General features: G+C 47.1%; 1 protein-coding gene across 1 annotated transcript in view; it reads left to right on the forward strand.

Moving 5' to 3' along the window:
- CORO2B (coronin 2B) overlaps positions 1–19,719 on the forward strand; it is a 78,236-nt gene that overhangs the window by 21,867 nt on the left and 36,650 nt on the right. Inside the window, exon 2 of the mRNA XM_081171209.1 lies at positions 17,113–17,313. Coding sequence (XP_081027335.1) covers positions 17,113–17,313 — 201 coding nt within the window. The remainder of the gene's footprint in view (positions 1–17,112; positions 17,314–19,719) is intronic.

A 19,719-nucleotide genomic window follows, 5' to 3' on the forward strand; every position in this document is an offset into this window, starting at 1 on the left:
CTTGATGGTTTCGGTTGTCCTATTCAGAACCTTTTCTAACTCTGCAATATCCTTTTTGAGGTGAAGTAAAACAAATGGCCATGCTTGGCTGGGACTGAAGGGAGTTGTGGTCCAATATATCAGAGAAAGGCTGATTTAAACTCCAGCCCAGTTCTGAACTGGCTTCAAGATGGAGTGGATATTGTCTGCTTCCATGTTAGTGCTGCTGAGCTACTCATAGAATCATAAATTGTAGGCTTGGAAGGGACTCAAAGGGTTATCTAGTTCAACCGCCTGCAATGCAGGAGTCACGACTAAAGAATTTTGGCAGCCCACTGCAAATGTCTTCAACCCCAGCAGTTTTACACGGCAATTAATATAGTTCTCTGTCCCACATCAAAATTTGGAAATGTCCCTTTGCACAAGATGCAAATACGTATATATATTTGTTCAGGAGTCCCATTCAGCCATGTCAATGTAACATTTCTTGCTTCTACTACTTCTTCTTTTTCTTAAAGTGGCTAATTAGTTTCTTCCTGTTCATTTGCCTTGCTGTGGTCTTCCTGACTTGCTGCTAATTAGTCAGTTTCTCTTCCTTGCTCAGGATAGGGGACCTTAATTACTGGTTTCCTCTTTGCAGCCAGAACAATTGCTTGCTAATTCAATGTATTCTATTTTGTAAAATTGCACTCATTTAAAGGGGGGGGGGACACTGCTGCAAGGAAGAAGCAAATAATTAAAGCTAACACCCCACCCCCATGGAACAGGAACTGACTAATTAAGGGAAATTCGGAAATGCTGCAACAATTGCATAAGAAGCAACTAAATATCTAACTTAATGGAAAGGGGTAAGCAGAGAGCTACTAATTAAAGCAATAATAGCCCTGAAAAGTCTCAATAGCAATTTGGGCAGATAATTTGTGTTTGAATTAAACTAATACAATCACCACTATCCAGGTCGGGAAAGTGATGAAAAGTCAATGTGGGAAAAGAGGGGCGTGCAGGGATTGGTAGAGATGGCTAGTTCAGATGACAACCTTGAATTAGGTTAAGAAGAAATGTCACTAGATCCAGGGGCAGTCCACATTTATATTGGTCTATTCTGACCTCTTTTTCTGAATGGTGACATGGACCATTCACGACGTAAAGATATTCTTCACAACTGTGAGCAGGGCAGGGGGGTGGGGTAAGTGAAGACAAATACCGGTATATATATTGTTGTTCGCTCCTGCTCCTGCTCAGGCTGCAGGGAAAAAGCAACTTGGATCCTGGAATTCATTCTGATTGTGCAGATAAAATATGACTGATAGAATTCTATAGGATGTGGTATTAGTGTGTGAAAACAGTCAAGATCCAGTGATCCTCAGGCATGCATCTCCAGGTGATGAAGATGTCAGGTGCCATCCTGGTGCCCAGGCATCTTCACTTGTTCGCAAGGGGTCAATAGTCAGGTGCAAAATCCACCTGGTGCCTGGCTAATTTCGAACACTGGTTTTCACTATACTGTGGTCTATTAAGAAGAGTTTGGATTTGATATCCCGCTTTATCACTACCCAAAAGAGTCTCAAAGTGGCTAACATTCTGCTTTCCCGTCCTCACAAACACTCTGTGAGGTGAGTGGGGCTGAGAGACTTCAGAGAAGTGTGACTAGCCCAAGGTCACCCAGCAGCTGCATGTGGAGGAGCGGAGACACGAACCCAGTTCCCCAGATTATGAGTCTACCGCTCTTAACCACTACACCACACTGGCTCTCCACAGCTGCAGGGGCAGGAGGCAAAAAACCTGGCTTTAGCCCTAGCCAGCAGCACTCCCTTGGCCAAAAGAAAGGTGGGCTTCTTTCCACTGGAAGCAGTTGAGGTGCCTGCAGCTGCACCCGCATCCTCGTAAGGAGCAATATCTATGACACGCAATAGAGCAATGCACAATAAATAATAATAATAATTTATTATTTATACCCCGCCAGTGGCGTAGTGTGGGGGGTGCAAGGGGGGCAGGCCGCACCGGGCGCAACATCTGGGGGGGGCGCGCTCGCTGCCTCCAGAGTCGCTGAAGAGCCTCGGGCGCAGGCTGTAGCAGAGCCGCATGTCTCGCGGAACCGACGAGCTGTGCGCGCGTCCGGGCTGAAGGCGCCCAGCAGGCAGCGGCTCTCAGCGCTGGCCGCGGAGGACGCGCCAGGCAGCCCCTCACAGCCCCGCCTCCGCCGCTGCTGCTGCAGCTGCTGGGCCGTTGCATTTTCCTCGCCTCTCTGCCCCCCTCCTCCTCCGGGCAAGCAGCGTCGTTTGGGCGGCAGCGCCAGCGGCAACTCGCAGGTTAGGGGTTAGGGGGGGCGCAAATTACGTGCCTTGCCCCGGGTTAGGGGGCACAAATTACTTGCGTTGCCCCGGGTGCTGACAACTCACGCTACGCCGCTGTACCCCACCCATCTGGCTGGGTTCCCGCAGCCACCCTGGGCAGCTCTCAACAGAATACCAACAACAACCATAAAAAAGCGATAAAATGTCAAACATTAAAAACTTCCCTAAACAGGGCTGCCTTCAGATCTCTTCTAAAAGTCAGATAGTTGTTTATTTCCTTGACATCTAATGGGAGGGCGTTCCACAAGGTGGGCGCCACTACCAAGAAGGCCCTCTGCCTGGTTCCCTGTAGCTTCCCTTCTTGCAATAAAACAAGATATGCCTTGAAACAGCTGTATAGAAGGCAATTAATAAATCAGTGATCATGGTGATAATGACAGTAGTAAGCATCTGAAGCAGCATGATCTTAAACTGTCAGTTACACCCTCAGGATGGAGTAGCACCCTCTTACACCAGGACAGCAAAATGGAACAGGAAAAGAAAATCCCCTGCTCTTGTGACCCCCATGTGCAAGTGGGACTCTGCCAGCACAAAGGAGGGAATCAGGTAGAGCTGGAATGTGTGGGAGACAGAGTGGATTTCTGACTGCCTCCTCCCGAAGGTGACCAAATGCTACGCTGTTCTATTCTGAGTGATGGCCACAACAATCTGAGGGTTTTAGCTCAATCAGGAGGTTCACGGCATACTTTGAGGGCCCAGCGAAGTAGAGTCAGGTGAGACAGAGGACAGAGCCCAGATTTCTGTGAGGCTGAGCAAGGTTAGGCCAGGCACAGTCCAGCTTCTTCTGATGAAGCAAGGTAACTATTGTAAAGCAAGGAAGGTATCTAGGATTCAGGTAGCACCTTGGACAGCTCCAAAAAGAGCTCAAGCCCAAGACTCCTAAGAGCAAGTCTCAAATATTGCTTCAGCAACACACACTCCTAGATTGAGCCTTAAACAGAGCTGAAGTTATCCCCTGTCTGGTCAGCTAAAGAGGTGTGGCCTGCTTCAATACCTGTTGACTCTTAAGGATGCAGAGGAGCAGGAATTCCACTGGGCTTTCTGTGCTTGGCTCCTTGGGAATCTCTTATGCTGGAGCTACTGGGGCCACGGAGGACAGGGTCATGTCTGATGGCCATACACTCTCCCAGTTAGATACCTCCTCTGCATCCACAGCCTCTTCTTCTGAAGATGGTGAGTTGGACTGCAGGGCTATGGCATATAACCTCATTGGAGGTTTTTAGAAAGAGGTCAGAGATTCTTCAGATGTGATTTCTGCATTGTGGAGCAGGGGCTCTTGTCCTTGGGTCCTGCTTGCAGGTTTCCTGCAGGCATCTCATTGGCCATGTGAGAATAAGATGCTGAACTACATGGGCCACTGGCCTGGTCCAGCAAGGTTTATAGATGTTCTTAAGGCATCTTCCTTTTTCTCACTGGCACCTCTAGTCTAACAGGGGTTTAAAACAATGCAAAAACCTGCCAGCTCATTTGCCCAAAGCTGAAAATGGGGTGAGCTTAGATGCAATGAGCAGATATTCCTTTCCCGGCTGCTTTCAATTCGGTCAATTCCAGGATTGATTTGGTACCTGCCTGTGGCTTTATTAACTCACAAAAGCATGATAAATGTTCTGTTCCTCTCCATTTTGTAAGCTGCACAGCTTTTAAAGCCAGAAGGAGAGCTTCGTAAGCTGTGCTTTCTGCAAGTCTGCGTGCCTGAGAACTAGAGAGAGACCCGTGCTGTTCTGAGGTTGCTAATGGTTCCAGTTCTGGTGGTTCTTTCTGCCGGAATTGCTTCCCAACCTGTTTGAAAAGGGAAGTGGGTGGCAGTGGTGCACAATTACAACACTGAAGTAGTTGCTGAAAAGCTGTCTCTCACCCAGGATAATAATGCAGTAGGATTGAGAGCGATTTCTGCCTGCTGGGAGGCAGAGCTGGCTCCGCAGGCTCCTTAAGAGCTTGCAGGCTTTGGCTTCGCTTCCCTGCCGATAAATCTGATTCAGCTAATGTGACATTTCTCTACAAAATGGCATTTGACAAGGTAGGGTGGGGCTCATTCAACACGGCATGTATCGGTTGGGCTGTTCATGTCTTGGAAGGCCCATGGGCAAGTGCTTCTCCATGGGCCCTGCTCACTTATTGGGTCTACCTTCCTACCACCATTATCTCCACCTTCTCCTCTTCTTCCTCATCACTGCTGTCGCTTGCAGGCAGATGATCAAGGAGTGAACAAGCAGCGGCACCTCTTGCTCATATGATCTGGGCTAAGCCTGGTTGTCAAAAAGAAAGCTTTCGATTGGCCTGGCCCCCGAGCAGCCTTGGTGCCACAGTTGGTCCATGCCCTTCCCATTTTTTTTATTAAACAACCTTTGTTGTTGTTTGTTTGGTTGGAGGTTTTGTAGGGGTTGCAGCCTGCTTTGTATGTGTGTGTTATTTTTTTCGATGGTGCAGGTGTTTTGCCTGCCACTCAAGGAGTGTCTCTGGATATTGTCAGTTTTTCTTCTCTGAAATGGTTACTTTGTGGCGCCCACGACATTTTCCTAGGTTTCCAAATATGTGCCTAGGCCTAAAAAGTTTGCTGTAGTAGGAAGCCTTGCCAGCATCTCTGTTGTTGCAGCAGTTCTTCTAATCTAGAGGTCCGTGTGCCAAGATTTGTCTGTACTTGCAGCCTGCATTAATTGGAAGCACAAGGCGTTGATTGGTTCCAATTATTTTCGGTGGTGTTTGGAAGGTCTCTCCTTCCAGGGAACACTGGAGAGAAGCTGGCTACTCTTTAGAACATGAATTCCCCTGTTCTACACCTTCCTTCCTTTTCACACAGGATGCCATTGGTATAAGAAAGAGCAAAGGAAAGAAAATGCTGTCAGGCTGAACACAGAGGCTGTCCCCTGCTGAGGATGCAAAAAGCATCCTCTGTGCTTTAAAAAGCAGCTTCTGCTCCCAAGAACTTGCAACCGACCTGAACCCTAGAGAGGCCTTTTGGGGTTTCATCAGTGCAAGGGCTTTTCACAAGGGGGATTTTATATATATATAAAAAACAACAACCAAAAACTCACAGGGTTTTATGAACTCACTAAGCTGTTTGGCAGCTGGGTCCAGACAATGAAATACTTATAGACAGTTGCCCAGCTTTGGACCAGGAGAGTATCTGTGCCTTAAGTTAATGAGCCTTAGCCATGTCTTGTCTTAAGGCTGGAGTTGGGTCTGAATGACCCACTGTCTCCAATCCCCAACCCTATAATCCAGTTAATAGAATTGGGTGGCTAGGGAAATGCCCAACAAGTGTGCATTCTCCCCTACCTTGCAATGCCGATAATCACAGAATCATATAATTGTAGAGTTGGAAGGGATCACAAGGGTCCTCTAGTTCAACCCCCTGCAATGCGGGAATATTTTGCCCAACATGGGGCTCAAACCCATGACTGTGAGATTAAGAGTCTCATGCTCTACTGTCTGAGCTAATGGTACCAGGGGCATCATCAACACTCAGGATTAGCTGTCACCATCTAGTTCTCTGTAAATTTCTGTGTATATACTGCTGTTTTAGGCTTTTTAAATGCTTTAGTAACCTATTGTTTGCCTTTTTGACTGTACACTTCTTTTTGAAATATTAAGCAATTTGTAAATGCCTACACACACATAGAGAGAGATGAGAAATGATAGGTAGATGATAGATAAATAGAAATATAGAGAGACATCTCTAGAAAGAGCTGCCTGTCTTCCACTCCAGCAGTGGTCTAGTGGAACAGGGACTTATTTCACAGCATAGGCCATGATGTCATCTCCTGAGATGCCCCTTGCCAATCTTCTGCATGCCAAGTGAATAAACTTTTCTCAAAGAGAAACCCGTCAGATAGGCTCAGCAGAGGAAGAGGCAGGTTACATCAGAAGGAATGGCTCAGGGCTCAAGTGGCAATGGCTACCTTTTGTTTTAAAAATCCCCATGTTCCTTCATGATGACCAACCAGAATGTCCCAAGCATTGGGATCTGCTAAAACGCAAACAATAAAACAATCAAAACTTCTAAAACCAATTCTAGGACAGACACAGACCGGGCAAGAGCTCTCTTCTTCTTGTTGGAAGAAGAAGGTCTTCAGTTGAGGTGCCAAAAAGACAGAGGGAGCTTGTGTGGTGTAGTGGTTAGAGTGTTGGACTAGGACCTCAAATCCCCCACTCAGCCATAAAGCTCAATGGGTGTGACGTTGGGCCAGTCACTGCCTCTCAGCCAAACCTACCTCACAGGGTCGTTGTGGGGATTAAACGAGGAGGGGGAGGAACCATGCATGCCATCTTGAGTCCCTTGGTGAAAAAGGTGGGATATAAATGTTGTTTAGTTGTTTAGTCGTGTCCAACTCTTCGTGACCCCATGGACCAGAGCACACCAGGCACTCCTGTCTTCCACTGCCTCCCGCAGTTTGGTCAAACTCATGCTGGTAGCTTCGACAACACTGTCCAACCATCTCAACCTCTGCCGTCCCCTTCTCCTTGTGCCCTCCATCTTTCCCAACATCAGGGACTTTTCCAGGGAGTCTTCTCTTCTCATGAGGTGGTCAAAGTATTGGAGCCTCAGCTTCAGGATCTGTCCTTCCAGTGAGCACTCAGGGCTGATTTCTTTCAGAATGGATAGGTTTGATCTTCGTGCAGTGCATGGGACTCTACTGCAATGAAATAATAAACAGAGGTGGAGGCCGCCTAATATTTAACGGGAGGAAATCGCAAAGGGTAGGAGGTGCCACAACACTAAAAGAAACACAATGGCATTTTGTCCAGGACAGGTACTATCTGTGCTGTGTGAGTATTTAAGACTTCAGTGGCTGTGGTGTTGTGAATGTTACCCCAGAAACAACCGTGGGACGGCATGCCTCACCCCATCCCTCTAGGTCGCTCACTGCTGAACATCACAGCGAACATGACTTTTGCAAGGGAGCATTATTGACCACCCCCACCGCCTCCATTGGCTTAGCGGGTCAATCGATATCCCCCAATGTCACTCAGAGACGAGGCTGACCTTCCTCTTGAATGGAAAGTGGCTGGGATCCATTTTCATGGCCTGCGCGGGAGATGCCCTCCAAATGTGTCAAGCCCTCTCCTCTGCAGACCCAGACAGACCTCTCAGACTCAAACGCCCCCCTTGGTTCAACGGAGCCGGGCTCTGCTTTCAGTCCCCCTCTCTTTCTTGCCTTAGGAATCGTATTGCACGCCCTTTGCTTGCCTTGCAAGGAAGGCCTGCCCATTGCTGGGACCGCCCTTGCGGGAAAGCACTCTGTCTGGCACAATGAATAATTGAAGCGGTATAGATTCCTTAAAGTGCTTTTCTGGAGGGTGGGGAGGCGTTTATGGCGAGGTGGCAGCCGCCTGGCTCTTTCTGCCTGAAAGGTTTTGGTGGAGAGCACCGCAGTGCTTCGTGCTGTCTGTCCCACAGGCTGGAAGGTGAGCTGCCTGCCTGTTTAAAACGGGCAGATGCTCCAAGTTTCTTTTTTAAGTTGCCTTCCCAGACAAATTCAGCAGCTGCAGTGTGTCCCCAGGGCTATGGTTCTGTCAGTATCCAAAGCCACCCCCCCACCCCCTGACCGGTGTGTTATTGTGGGTTTCTTGTACAACATGTTCCTGACACAATAGCAGTGCATTAGCGGTAGATTTATTCTGCTTTATTAGTTGATCTCTGATGTTTCCCCAGTGATGCTACCATGTCATTGCTGTCTGGAAGGGCTATCAAAAGTCAGCCAACCCCCACCCACCCTCAGAAAATTTTTGGTATGCAAAGTTTCATATAATTGTAGAATTATAGAGCTGGAAGGGACCCTGAGGATCTAGGGTCCAATCCAGTGCAGGAATATGCAGTTGTCCCTCCACGGTTGAGACAGCAACACTTCTGAATCCCAGGCACTGGAAGATGGGAGATAATTGTGTTTGAATCCAGTGTTTGTGCCCAGCAGCATAGCAATGCTTTCAGCTTCTCCTGCTGTCCTGCAGCGCCCGTGTTGCCCAGCAACCCCCAGGCCACCCCACGGTCCCCTGTGGCACCTGGTACACCCCTCCCCTCCCAGGCCTTCCTACGCTACTGCTTGCTCCTTTCGCACAGGCATCTGGTTGGCCACTGTGAGAAAAGGATGCTAGACTCAATGGGCCATGGGCCTGATTCAGCAGGGCTCGTCATATGTTCTTAAGGGGAATCAGGCCTGCTAGGACAACTCCCAACAGCTGCAGCTCTTGCCAAGCTGAACAGAAGAAGCTGGCTTGGACAGAGTCAGATCCTTACACCAGCCAGCAGCTCATTGTCTCCATATTCAAAGCTTTCCAGAAAAGAAAAGCTTCTCTCTCTCTCTCTCTCTCTCTCTCTCTCTCTCTCTCTCACACACACACACACACACACACACACACACAAACGTGTGCCGTATTCACAGTCCTCCCCATTGCCCTCTCCACCTTCCTCTGGTCATCCAGAAGGCTGAAGAATGCAGTGTGTGCAACAATATAATCTGCGCCAGCGTTTCCTTGTTGGCAAGAAGGAAATGGTAAGAAAGCATCAGCTGGAGAGAGAGAGAGAATAAGTGTTGTAAGGCCACAAACATCCCTTAATTAACATTCCTGAGTTCTGAGGTGTTTCTTAGGAAACAAAGCACTCTGGACTCTTTCTCTCTCTCTTTGGTCCAAGCCAAAAATGAGCCAGGATCCCAGAAAAGAAAGCCTTGCGATGTGACTTCAATGTGGAAAGCGGCTGTTCCTCTTGGGAAATGGAGAAGAGGCAAAAAGGACAGAAACGCCCCCCAAGCTCACCAGAAAGTCTGCCTGGAAAACTCAGCGCAAGGAGGCAAGGGATAAATTGTACTATCATGCCACCTCCAGAACGTCCACATATTATCAGAAATATGTTTATCGGGACTGTAAAGCCCCCAAAGCCGGCCAGGTACCAAATGGCAATTCTTAAAATATAAATGGGTGTTAATATAATCTCATTCCATTAAAAGAATCCATGGAAACCTTCTCTGTTGGAGTTGTGGGGAAGTTGGGGGCCTTGAGGTGAAACAACAAAATCTTATAAAAGGGAGTAAGATTATACTGTGGGCTGTGAGTGGAGATAGATGACGCTGAGTCTGTTCTGATTTTGGGATCTTGGGATGCCTCCAAACTGGCACTGTTTTGCAGGAGACACTCAAGCACATACCAGAAATGTGGGGGATGTACAATCAAAGTGGGGTGGCACAAATCCATTTCTTTAAACAATCCAGTTCTAAAAAAAAACCCCAGACTTTTTGCAGAGAACAGTGATGGAGCAATGCACTGAAAAGTGTGGGATGAACAGGTTGATTGATGAGAAGACTTATAAAGAAATCGGAATGAATGCCCATCGTCATAAATCAAATCAAGAGGAATGCTCAATAAAGATAGGACATTGTCTAATCTCAACGTAAGCTTTGTGAAAGCAAATCAAGATGAATGATGGCCAAGAAAAAGGCTGTCTAAAGAAACCCTCAGCAAAATGATCTTTGAGGTGGCTCTCCCACCTTTTCCCCTACCATTTACCATATTTTTTGCTCTATAAGACGCACCACAAGACGCACCTAGTTTTTGGAGGAGGAAAAAAATAAAAAAAATAAAAAATCTCAGAAGCCAGAACAGCTGCACAGTGAAAGCAGCGATCCCTCTTGCTGTTCTGGCTTCTGGTATAGCTGTGCAGCATGCATTCGCTCCATAAGACGCACACACATTTCCCCTTACTTTTTAGGAGGGGAAAAGTGAGTCTTATAGAGCAATAAATACAGTATTTCACCCTGTATATAGATCAGCCTTCTCCAGCCTGGTGCCTTCCAGATGTTTTGGACTACAACTCCCAGACACCAAGACTGAGGAAGGCTGCTAAAGAGTAAACAGCTTGCTCTGGGTGTGCGCAACTGCCACATTCTGTATTGGGTGCCAAAATACATTTCTCAGCATTTGTAAGTTTCTAGTCCTTAATGACACTGGGAAAATGAGCTGGAGAAAGTGTGGACAATGCCTGTTGAGCTCTTGGGGCTGTGCAGACTTGATTCTGTTCAGCTTCTTGACCTTTCTAATATTTAGCAGAAATAAGCTTTGCATATATTTTTTTAATGCATTTGCTTCATATCCATAAACTCTTCAGGTTGCACAATCAGAGGCTTTTCTTGGCGTGCATTTTGGACGTGCAGAAAGTGAATCAGTCCAGCCCTGCCTCACAAGTGGCCAAGAATCCTGGTGGGGAGGTGGCAACAAGCAGAACTGGAAGGCTTCTATGGAGTTCTGCCTTCAGGCTCCTTGCTGTACGTTCATATTTTTCTTATATAACGGGGTGGCACTGGAGAGAACAGCTTAGAAATTTGCCAGCGTGATGGAGCTCCTTTGTCCTCAGGCCCCTGCTGACTCACTGATGACAACTGACTTAAAAGTCCTACTTCATAAAACTCTTCTGTGTCAAGTAAGGACATCTTCCTCCCAGGATGTTCTTACTGATGCATGATGTGATTTGGGAAATGTTTGCAGCTGAAACATAGCCAGCAAGGAAGCTCCCACTTTTGCATCCTTCTGGCCACCAGAGAGTGCCTCAGAATCTCAGCTACTTTGGAACAGAATTTGGGATTTTTTAATTTAAAAAATACAGACCTGACACGCCCAAGAGCATGTGAAGAAACAAAGTACAGCTCCCATATTTGCAAAGAAAGGAGCATTTTAGCAGATTCAGCTTGCCGTGGACGGGTAAGAAATGTGATTGGGTTGCTTTGTTCTATAATTTCCAGCCTGCCTTTCCAAATTAAGCTATTTTTATGATGATTTGCAACAGTGGATACAAGCCCTGTGTTGTTTCCAGCAACTGGAAGACTCAAGACCAGACCTTATATTCTGTGGCTTCCCAGACTGCACCCTGACCCCAGCCTGCTGGTAAAAAAGGAGTTCCAGGAATTGCTTACTCACAAGTAGGCACCTTACTCATGAGTCACATGACAACTCTGGGTTGGAATGTGCATGCTGTGCCATCACTCTGGAGCCTGCGTTCTTGAAGACTGAGGGGTGGCTCCATTTCATCCTCTGATAGCTCAAAGGCTGCTTTAGCAGATTTCCTGCTAGAGGGATTTCCCAGGGGATCCTCAGCACTGGTCCAAGTGGAAGCTCTGCCTACTCCCCAAGGCCTTTGACCTGTAGGGTGTCTGGTTTGTCCTCCATGGACTCAACAATACATGTGAAAAGTATCTAGAGGTCTTAATAGATCACAAGCTTAACTTGAGCCAACACTGTGGTGCAGCAGCAAAGAAAACTAATGCAATCCTAGGCTGCATCATCAGAATAGTGACCAGATCAAGGGAAGTCATGGTTTCATTCTCTTCTGCCTTGGTCAGACCACACCTGCAGTAATAGGTCCAGTTCTGTGCACCTCAATTTAAGGATATTGACAAGCTGGAACGTGTACAGAAGAGGGCGACCAAGATGATCAAGGGTCTGAAAACCCACTCTGATGAAGAACTGTTGAGGGAGTTGGGTATGCTTAGCCTGCGTAAGAGAAGACTGAACCATTTTCAAATCTCTGAAGGGCTGTCACATGGAAGATAGTGCAAGCTTGTTTTCTGCTGCTCCAGAGGGTAGGACCCAGACCAATGGACTCAAAGGTGATGAGCTCTCCTTTATTGGAGGTTTTTAAGCAGAGGTTTGGTGACCTTCTAGAGATTCTTTAGCTGTGATTCCTGCATTGCAGGGGGTTGGAACAGGTTACTCCTGTGGTCCTTTCTAACTCTACAATTCTATGATTCTATGACTTGGTGTCTGGCATCAGGTCAGGTCAAGGCATGACAGGCAGGTGGCAAGCCGTAAATGGCCATGCTCCATTCAGCTTGGGAGTGCAACAGTTTTACAAGGCAATGTGGATGAAGTTGCTGAATGATGAGCAACTTGTGTTCATTCCCCCCTCTCCTCATGATAAGTTGCTTGTTTTCTGGGCAAGGAGGGGGCCTTTGTTGGCTCCAGGGTTCCTGTAATATAGGCCAGGTGTTTCAGCACCATGGAGAGCTATGAGAGAGCCACTTTGCTCCAGCAGAGCCTAGAGGACCAGAGCCTCTGTCTTCCATCTGTTGCTCCTAAGCTCCACCTACTTTGTGAGATTAGCAATCCTTAATGGACCAAACCTCTGGTCTACAGATGGGCATTTCTTCTGTACTTCCTGGCCTTCCACCTGGCACGTATCCTGTGCCATGGAGTAGACTAAGAGACCAATGGATTCAAATGACAAGAAAGGAGATTCTAACTCAACATGAGGAAGAACTTCCTGACGGTAAGTGCTGTTTGATAGTGGAACAAGCTCCCTCAGAAAGCAATGGACTCTCTTTCAATTGAAGCTTTTAGATAAAGGTTCAATAACCATCTGTCAGGGATTATTTAGCTATGATTCCTGCGTTGCTCCTGAGCTGGAGGAGAGTTGCAGTCCCTTCCAACTCTACAATTCTGTGATTTTATGAACACGAAGAAGCTGCTGATTTGGAGTCAAGTGTTTCCATAGCTTTTTGGGCAGCTGACCTTCCTCCCAAAAAGCACAGACACACATATATGCACTCCAAGCACTTAACTGGATGGAGGTGGTCATTGGAATCCCTCGTGTTACACTGCCAATGTGACTTTCTTCAAGAGTCTCTACCACCACCTCTGCCACCACCTTGTTAGTTTTAGAAACTTGATTCTTGCCACCAAAGAGCTGGGAAAACTGTGAGTCAGCTCAGACCTTTGAGCACGGAAAGCTGAACAAAACAGGCTGTCAGAATTTGAGCTACTTCATATGCAAGGCAAAGGAGGAAGCAGAGGAAATGGCTTTTGATATTATAATTTTTCTGAATGTGGATAAGACAGGCTTGGAATGCACCATTCATGAGGCTGGATTCAGCAAAATCAGAGGATAAATAGTGCTACATTACAATGGACTTAAGATCTTTGACATGCAGTTAGCCTGCTCCTAGACACAGTAGTTTATAAAAATGGTAAAGATTTGACTCAGAAATATCACTATGGTGTAGAACTGGCTCTGCTCTCTTACACTATTGGTAATTCAACGAAATCTTTCTTTGTTGACTTCATCAGGCGAGTGATGAATGGATAGAAGAAGAGGGCAATATATTCCCCCCGCCACTTCCCAAGTGATGTTGCATAAATTAATATGTTTCTGCATAATAAACAAATGCAGAAGGCATGGAAGTCTGCCGGTCTTTCAGGTGCCACAAGGCTCTGTTGTTTAAACTCCATGTGGATTATCATTATTTTGAAAGTACCTAACAGTCTCCTAAGAGGTCATTAGTGATTTTAATTTAAAAAGTGATTAAAGTGCAATGCCTACCCAAGTCCTCTGTTGTGAGTACAAGCAGCGTGTACTCTGGACTACCCCCTCCCCCCCCAAAAAAAAATCCTTATTTTTGTTGTTGTTGCCAAGATCCTGGGAATTTTCTGAAAAGCCTATATGGTGAACCCAAATATTTTGCAGGTTAGAAGCAAATCAGTACAGATTGTCTTATCTTTCCTCATTTATCCTGGAGTCTTGGCAAGGCAAGACTGAAGCCGCCATCAATCTCTTCCACCTCCTCTCGCTTCTGACCTTCGGGTTTCAAGCTTACCTCTTCCCCCATATGGACTAGAACCTTGCTGAGTTCTATACTGATCATACTGACTTTGGGGGTTTCACAAAGCAGTTGCAGCACTTGAAGGCACAGCCATTGTGTGGGTTTGTGCATGGACTTCCTTGAATGGAGGCTGCTCTTCCTTTTGGCAATTCTTTTTACCATGGTGTGTGTGTGTGTTGGAATCATGAGTCACTCCCCAAAGTCTTGGAAACTGCTGGCTCGATGTGTGAGAGCCTCTGTCCTGAGACTCTCACATGACGCCAAGAACCCTTTTTGTGCAGGATGAACTTTCTTCCCATTCAGCCCCTAAAAGAGCCATTCATCTCTGGGTGCTCCAAGGGACTGAGTCTCCTGCTGTTTCTGCCATACTGAGCAGCCTTCCAGGGGACCCGGTGCAAAAGTCACATCCAGCTGCAGCTGCAATCTTGCCTTTCCCAGCTTATGGCAGGCGCAGAAGCTTCAGAGTTGTTTACAGGAAATACAGCGGGGCGAGGAAGGGCCCCCTCTCCCCAACCCCCCTCCCTCCCCTTTCTCCCTGCTCTGACAAATTCACATGGGTTGCTTATGGATGACTTCCGCTCTTTAGAATGGAAATCTGGGAGAGAGCTTGGCTGGGTGACCAAGTGCATGGCTGTGTATGTGTAGATGAGAACACACATAATAAAAAGAGGGAATGAACTGCAGGCTCCTTGCTATCAGCTTTGTAAGTCAAGTGGGTGCATTGGCCAGCATTCTGAATATATATATTCAGAATATATACGCGGGTGGCACTGTGGTGTAAACGACTGAGCCTTGGACTTGCCGATCGGAAGGTTGGCGGTTCGAATCACTGCGATGAGGTGAGCTCCCATTGTTTGGTCCCTGCTCCTGCCAACCTAGCAGTTCGAAAGCCCGTCAAAGTGCAAGTAGATAAATAGGTACCGCGGGAAGGTAAACGGCGTTTCTGTGCGCTGCTCTGGCTTTGCCAGAAGCGGCTTAGTCATGCTGGCCACATGACCTGGAAAAACTGTCTGCGGACAAACGTCGGCTCCCTCGGCCAGCAAAGCAAGATGAGCACTGCAACCCCAGAATCGTTCGTAACTGGACTTAACTGTCAGGGGTCCTTTATCTTATATGAATGAATTCTACTCCCCACCCCATACCCACTGCCTTGAGGTACATCTTTGTGAGAAGAAAAGGCTATGGAGTAAACCCTTCACAAACCTGGAACCGAGTCTGTAAGATGGTTAGATGGCACCTTGTACGCCTCCTCCCAGCAACTCCTGCAGCCAGATTGGTGCCAAACGTATTGCTCTGCTTTCCTTTGGACCACATCAGCGAGGCTGAGAGGGAGATCTTGTTGTCTGGGTAGCCCGGGACCTCCATACATACTGCCTAGGCTTGCACTCCATTGTTTCTCAAGACAGACTGATGCCAATAACAGTTACACCCCACCCCAATCTCACTGACAGCCAAACAGATCTTGCTTCCCCATTGAATCCAGCAAAGAGCAAGCATGTCTCTGCATCTCCTGCTTCCAGCTCACTCACTCACATCACCTTGGCTATTATTCTCCTACTGGTAGTTATATAAGGGTTGTGGTGGTGGAAGAAATGCCCTCCCATTAGCCTGGATGGTACTATCCCCTAGTTTTAGCTCTTGCAACCTAGCTCATTATTTTGGGGTGCTGAAGAGGACTCTTAAGTAGCCAGTTAAGATCTTACATTGTCTTACAAAGAGTAAACTCCATCCCTCCATGCATCTGGTGGGATTGTTGTTCTTGGCAGACATGCAGGCTTGCTCTCTGGTGGGCAGCTGAGCTGTGAGTTTCAGCAGGATGTGAAGTCTGGTTTATTCTCCCCAAAGGCTGGCTGACACTAGATTCCCATAGACCAGAGGTCGGGAACCTCAAGCTCTGGGGGCCAAATGCAGCACTTCAGGACTCCCTATCTGGCCCAGGCTTCCCAGGCCATGCCCCTCACAGGCCCTGTGCTGCACACTCCTTGGGGGCATTTGGCTTGACTGGGGAGTGTCCTTGAACTCTGATACAATCCCCCTTGCTTGCCTGGATGAAGGCTGCAGAGATCTGTGCAGGGCTGAAATATAAGAGTCCCACCTGTTGCTCGACCTCCTTTTTGCCTCCAGCCACACCCACTATTGACTCTGGCATGTGGCCCCTAGGAAGGAATGTGTCCCTTGCCTCCACACCCCTGAGACAGGCTGTGATCTGACCTTTATGGTATTACCGTATTTTTTGTTCCATAAGACGCACCTGACCATAAGACGCACCAAGTTTTTAGAGGAGGAAAACAAGGGAAAAAAATCTGAATGAAACAGTGGATGTATGATTTTTGTGGTTCATGCTGTGACCACAGACATGTGATTTGACAGTGAGTTTAGAGTAGCCCAATGCAAAAATCCTGAGGATCCATGTGGATCCATGCTTTGTAACCACGTTTTTGCGCCATTGTGGCTCCAGGCAACAGTGGATGGGTGATTTTTTTGGTGCAGGCTATAGCCATGGAGATGCTATGTGATCTGATGGTGAATTTGAGGTGACCCAATGTAAAAATCCTGAGGATCATTGGGCTTTTACCTCCCCCTCCCAGGCAGCCTCCTTTATTGCTAGCGTCCCTTATCTCCCTCCCCGATCGCTTACTAATCAGCTGCTTCCTTTCAACACCCCCTTCCCTCTTGTTTGTCTTAGTGTCTTTTCCTTAGCTGGAGCAGTTTTTTTGCTCCTCCTTTTCTTCTAATTTCTCTCCTCATTGCTTAAGCCTTCGTATCTCCTCTCCTTGCAAGTTTGCTATCTTTACCTCCTCCCTCCCAGGCAGCCTCCTTTATTGCTAGTGTCCCTTATCTTGCTCCTGTTCGCTTGCCAATCAGCGGCTTTGTTTCAACACCAACTTCCCTCTTTCAAAAAAAAAAGAAGCAGCATGATCTGCATTTTGCCCCTGGGCAATTCAGCTCCAGGGACCACACATTCGCACCATAAGATGCACAGACATTTCCCCTCACTTTTTAGGAAGAAAAAAGTGCGTCTTATGGAGTGAAAAATACGGCATTATGGGTGCCTAGGTGCCAAAACGGGGGGTGTACTTCTGTATCTTGTTGGGTCTCCCTTTCTGTTTTAAGTGTGGGAGCCTGAGGCACCCCTCATAAAAGGTGACATTGCTATAACCCACCCCAAAAAACCCTCTACGTTTTCCCCTTTGCAGATGTCATGGCGGCCGCAGTATCGCAGCTCCAAGTTTCGAAACGTCTATGGCAAAGTGGCCAACCGAGAGCACTGCTTTGACGGGATCCCAATCACCAAGAATGTCCATGACAACCACTTCTGTGCGGTGAATACGAAGTTCCTTGCCATAGTAACGGAAAGTGCCGGAGGGGGCTCCTTTCTTGTCATTCCACTGGAACAAGTAAGCGACTCTTTGTTTGATTATGATCAGCAGAAGCGTCACATGCCACCCCAATCTCCGAGCGCTGAGAGACTCTAGGGTTTCCAAAAGCTTACCACGGTCCTGTTTCCTTGGAAGGAAGGTCAGAGGAGATTGTGGGGTCTTCAGGATAGTTGATTTCATTTACTCATATATACAACCTTAGCATCAGATGGAGCGGCTCATGGAATTAACACCTCAACAGATCTTGCGTCTCCTTAAGTTGCAGCTTTGGATCCAGCACTGAGCAAGCAGGTCTCTGTGTGTCCAGCTTCCAGCCTACTTCCAGTTTAGCTCTCTCACACCTCACTGGTTAGTGTTCTCCTAGCTGGTAGCTAGGTGAGGGAGTGGAAGAAAGGCACATCTGCTTGCCCTTTGGCACACAGCAGCCTCTTTGGTTATGCTAATCTGTTTAACCAGTCAGCCACAATCTTTGCTAAACAAAAGGACTGGTTTGCCAACTTTGCTTCCATATTTTCTACCCCCCACAATTATAGGATCCCATGAATTGGAAGGGACTTAGGGCATCATCCAGACCAGACATAGGCAAACTCCAGCCCTCCAGATGTTTGGGACTACAATTCCCATCATCCCTAGCTAACAGGACCAGTGGTCAGGGGATGATGGGAATTGTAGTCCCAAACATCTGGAGGGCTGGAGTTTGCCTATGCCTGATCCAGACTGATCCCCCCATGCATATCATCATCATTATTATTGCTCAACAAGCTTTCTTAACCCCAGTTTATTGTCCTTCCAACATGGGGGAGGGACTTTCTTTGTTTTGCCTTCTGTTCTCCAGCTGCTGCCAATGGCAACTCAGTTGGAGAATCTTTCTGCATGGGAAAAAGTGGAACCAGCATCTTGAAAACGTAAAACATTGGGGTGGGGTAGGGGAAATGTTTCACCCCCACATTTTCCTGCAAATGATTGCATGTGTTGACTTTGCCCTATGGGATTTCCCTAAGATGCTCGTGTGGATTTTAAAAATTAAACATGAAAGTCTGGGTTATAAAATTTTAAACACTGAGTAATTTTAAACCGACTTCCTGGAAATGGGCCTCAGGGAGGATGCAGGGGCACCTGTCAGTCACGTTTATTTATGGTCCAAGGCTCTCAGGCAATGCTATAATAATTGCTATAGGGTTCAGGGTGTGGCTGCAGCTTAGATGGATGGAAATGGGCTTGATTCCCTTTCTGTGTAAAGGTGTTGGAGAGAGATTGATGCTTTGAACCAGCACTGCATTCACCCACAATCAATAGTTTGTGTATGTGTGTGAGAGAGACACATGGGGGGGGGGGGCAGGGGGAAGAAAGAGAGAGAGATCCCTAACACCAGAGCTGATAATCCCATCAGACTCTACTGGCTGGTCTGAATCTATAAACAGCCAAATATAGACCTGGTGGGGATGTTCTTTATCCCATTTCAGCTGGGACTGCGCACCTTTCCAGGTGCCCTGCTTATCAAACATTCATCCTGACCTGTTTGCAAAACATTTCCAGGGAAATGCGATGATGTCAGCTATTCATTGAGCATATAGCCTCATTTGTTTGAAGAGGTTACACAATGTTACATTGGCAGTGCATTTCCCCATCACTTCCCCTATCATAAAACATTGTGTGTGTGTGTGTGAGAGAGAGAGAGAGAGGGGGGGGGATGGCTTTGTTGCCCCAGAGTGCCAAATCAGCTTTATGACCTAAATTTGCTGGAGACCAGGGTTCAAATCATCACTTGCCCATGAAACTCACTGAGTGACCTTGGGGGTTGTTGTGGGGATTCAAGAAAAAGGGGGAGAAAACCCTGTGCTCCACCTTTAGCTCCTTGGAGAAAAAGGTGAGTTTTCCATGCAATAAATAAATAAATAGAGCCCTCTGTTGCACAGAGTTTTTGCCAGTGCAACTGCTGTTGTGCAACATTAAAGCTCACCCTTCCACTTGTGTTAGCAGACAGAGAATGCTGGATTAAGTTCATGTTCTGGAAGCACCCGACATCTTTGCCACGGCATTAGCAATCAGTTATCCACCTGGTTTTCCATTGTCTGTGGCCAACAGCCATCACAATGTAATACACAAAAACAATACAGTCCAAGAGCTGGGGTCCTCCAGATGGCCTTTCCTTTCAGATTTCATCCTGATTTGCATGCACAAAGTTTCGGTGGCAGTTAGATCATATCCAGCCTTCAGAGAGTATTTGTTCCGATTTGTTTGCAGGGAGGTTATACGACAACGAACATTTGTCCTGCATTCATTCTGATTTGCTTGCAGGTGTTTATGCCTTGTCACTGGCCATTCATTCAACCTGCATTTTTCAAAGCATTTCCCATAAAAATCTTGTGTGTGGATTTGAACACCTTACTCCACTTTAAACCTGGAAACCAGAAGTTCCAATAT

The sequence above is a fragment of the Podarcis bocagei genome, assembly GCF_964188305.1.
Source record: "Podarcis bocagei genome assembly, chromosome: 14".
In the NCBI taxonomy this organism is placed as follows: Eukaryota; Metazoa; Chordata; class Lepidosauria; order Squamata; family Lacertidae; genus Podarcis; species Podarcis bocagei.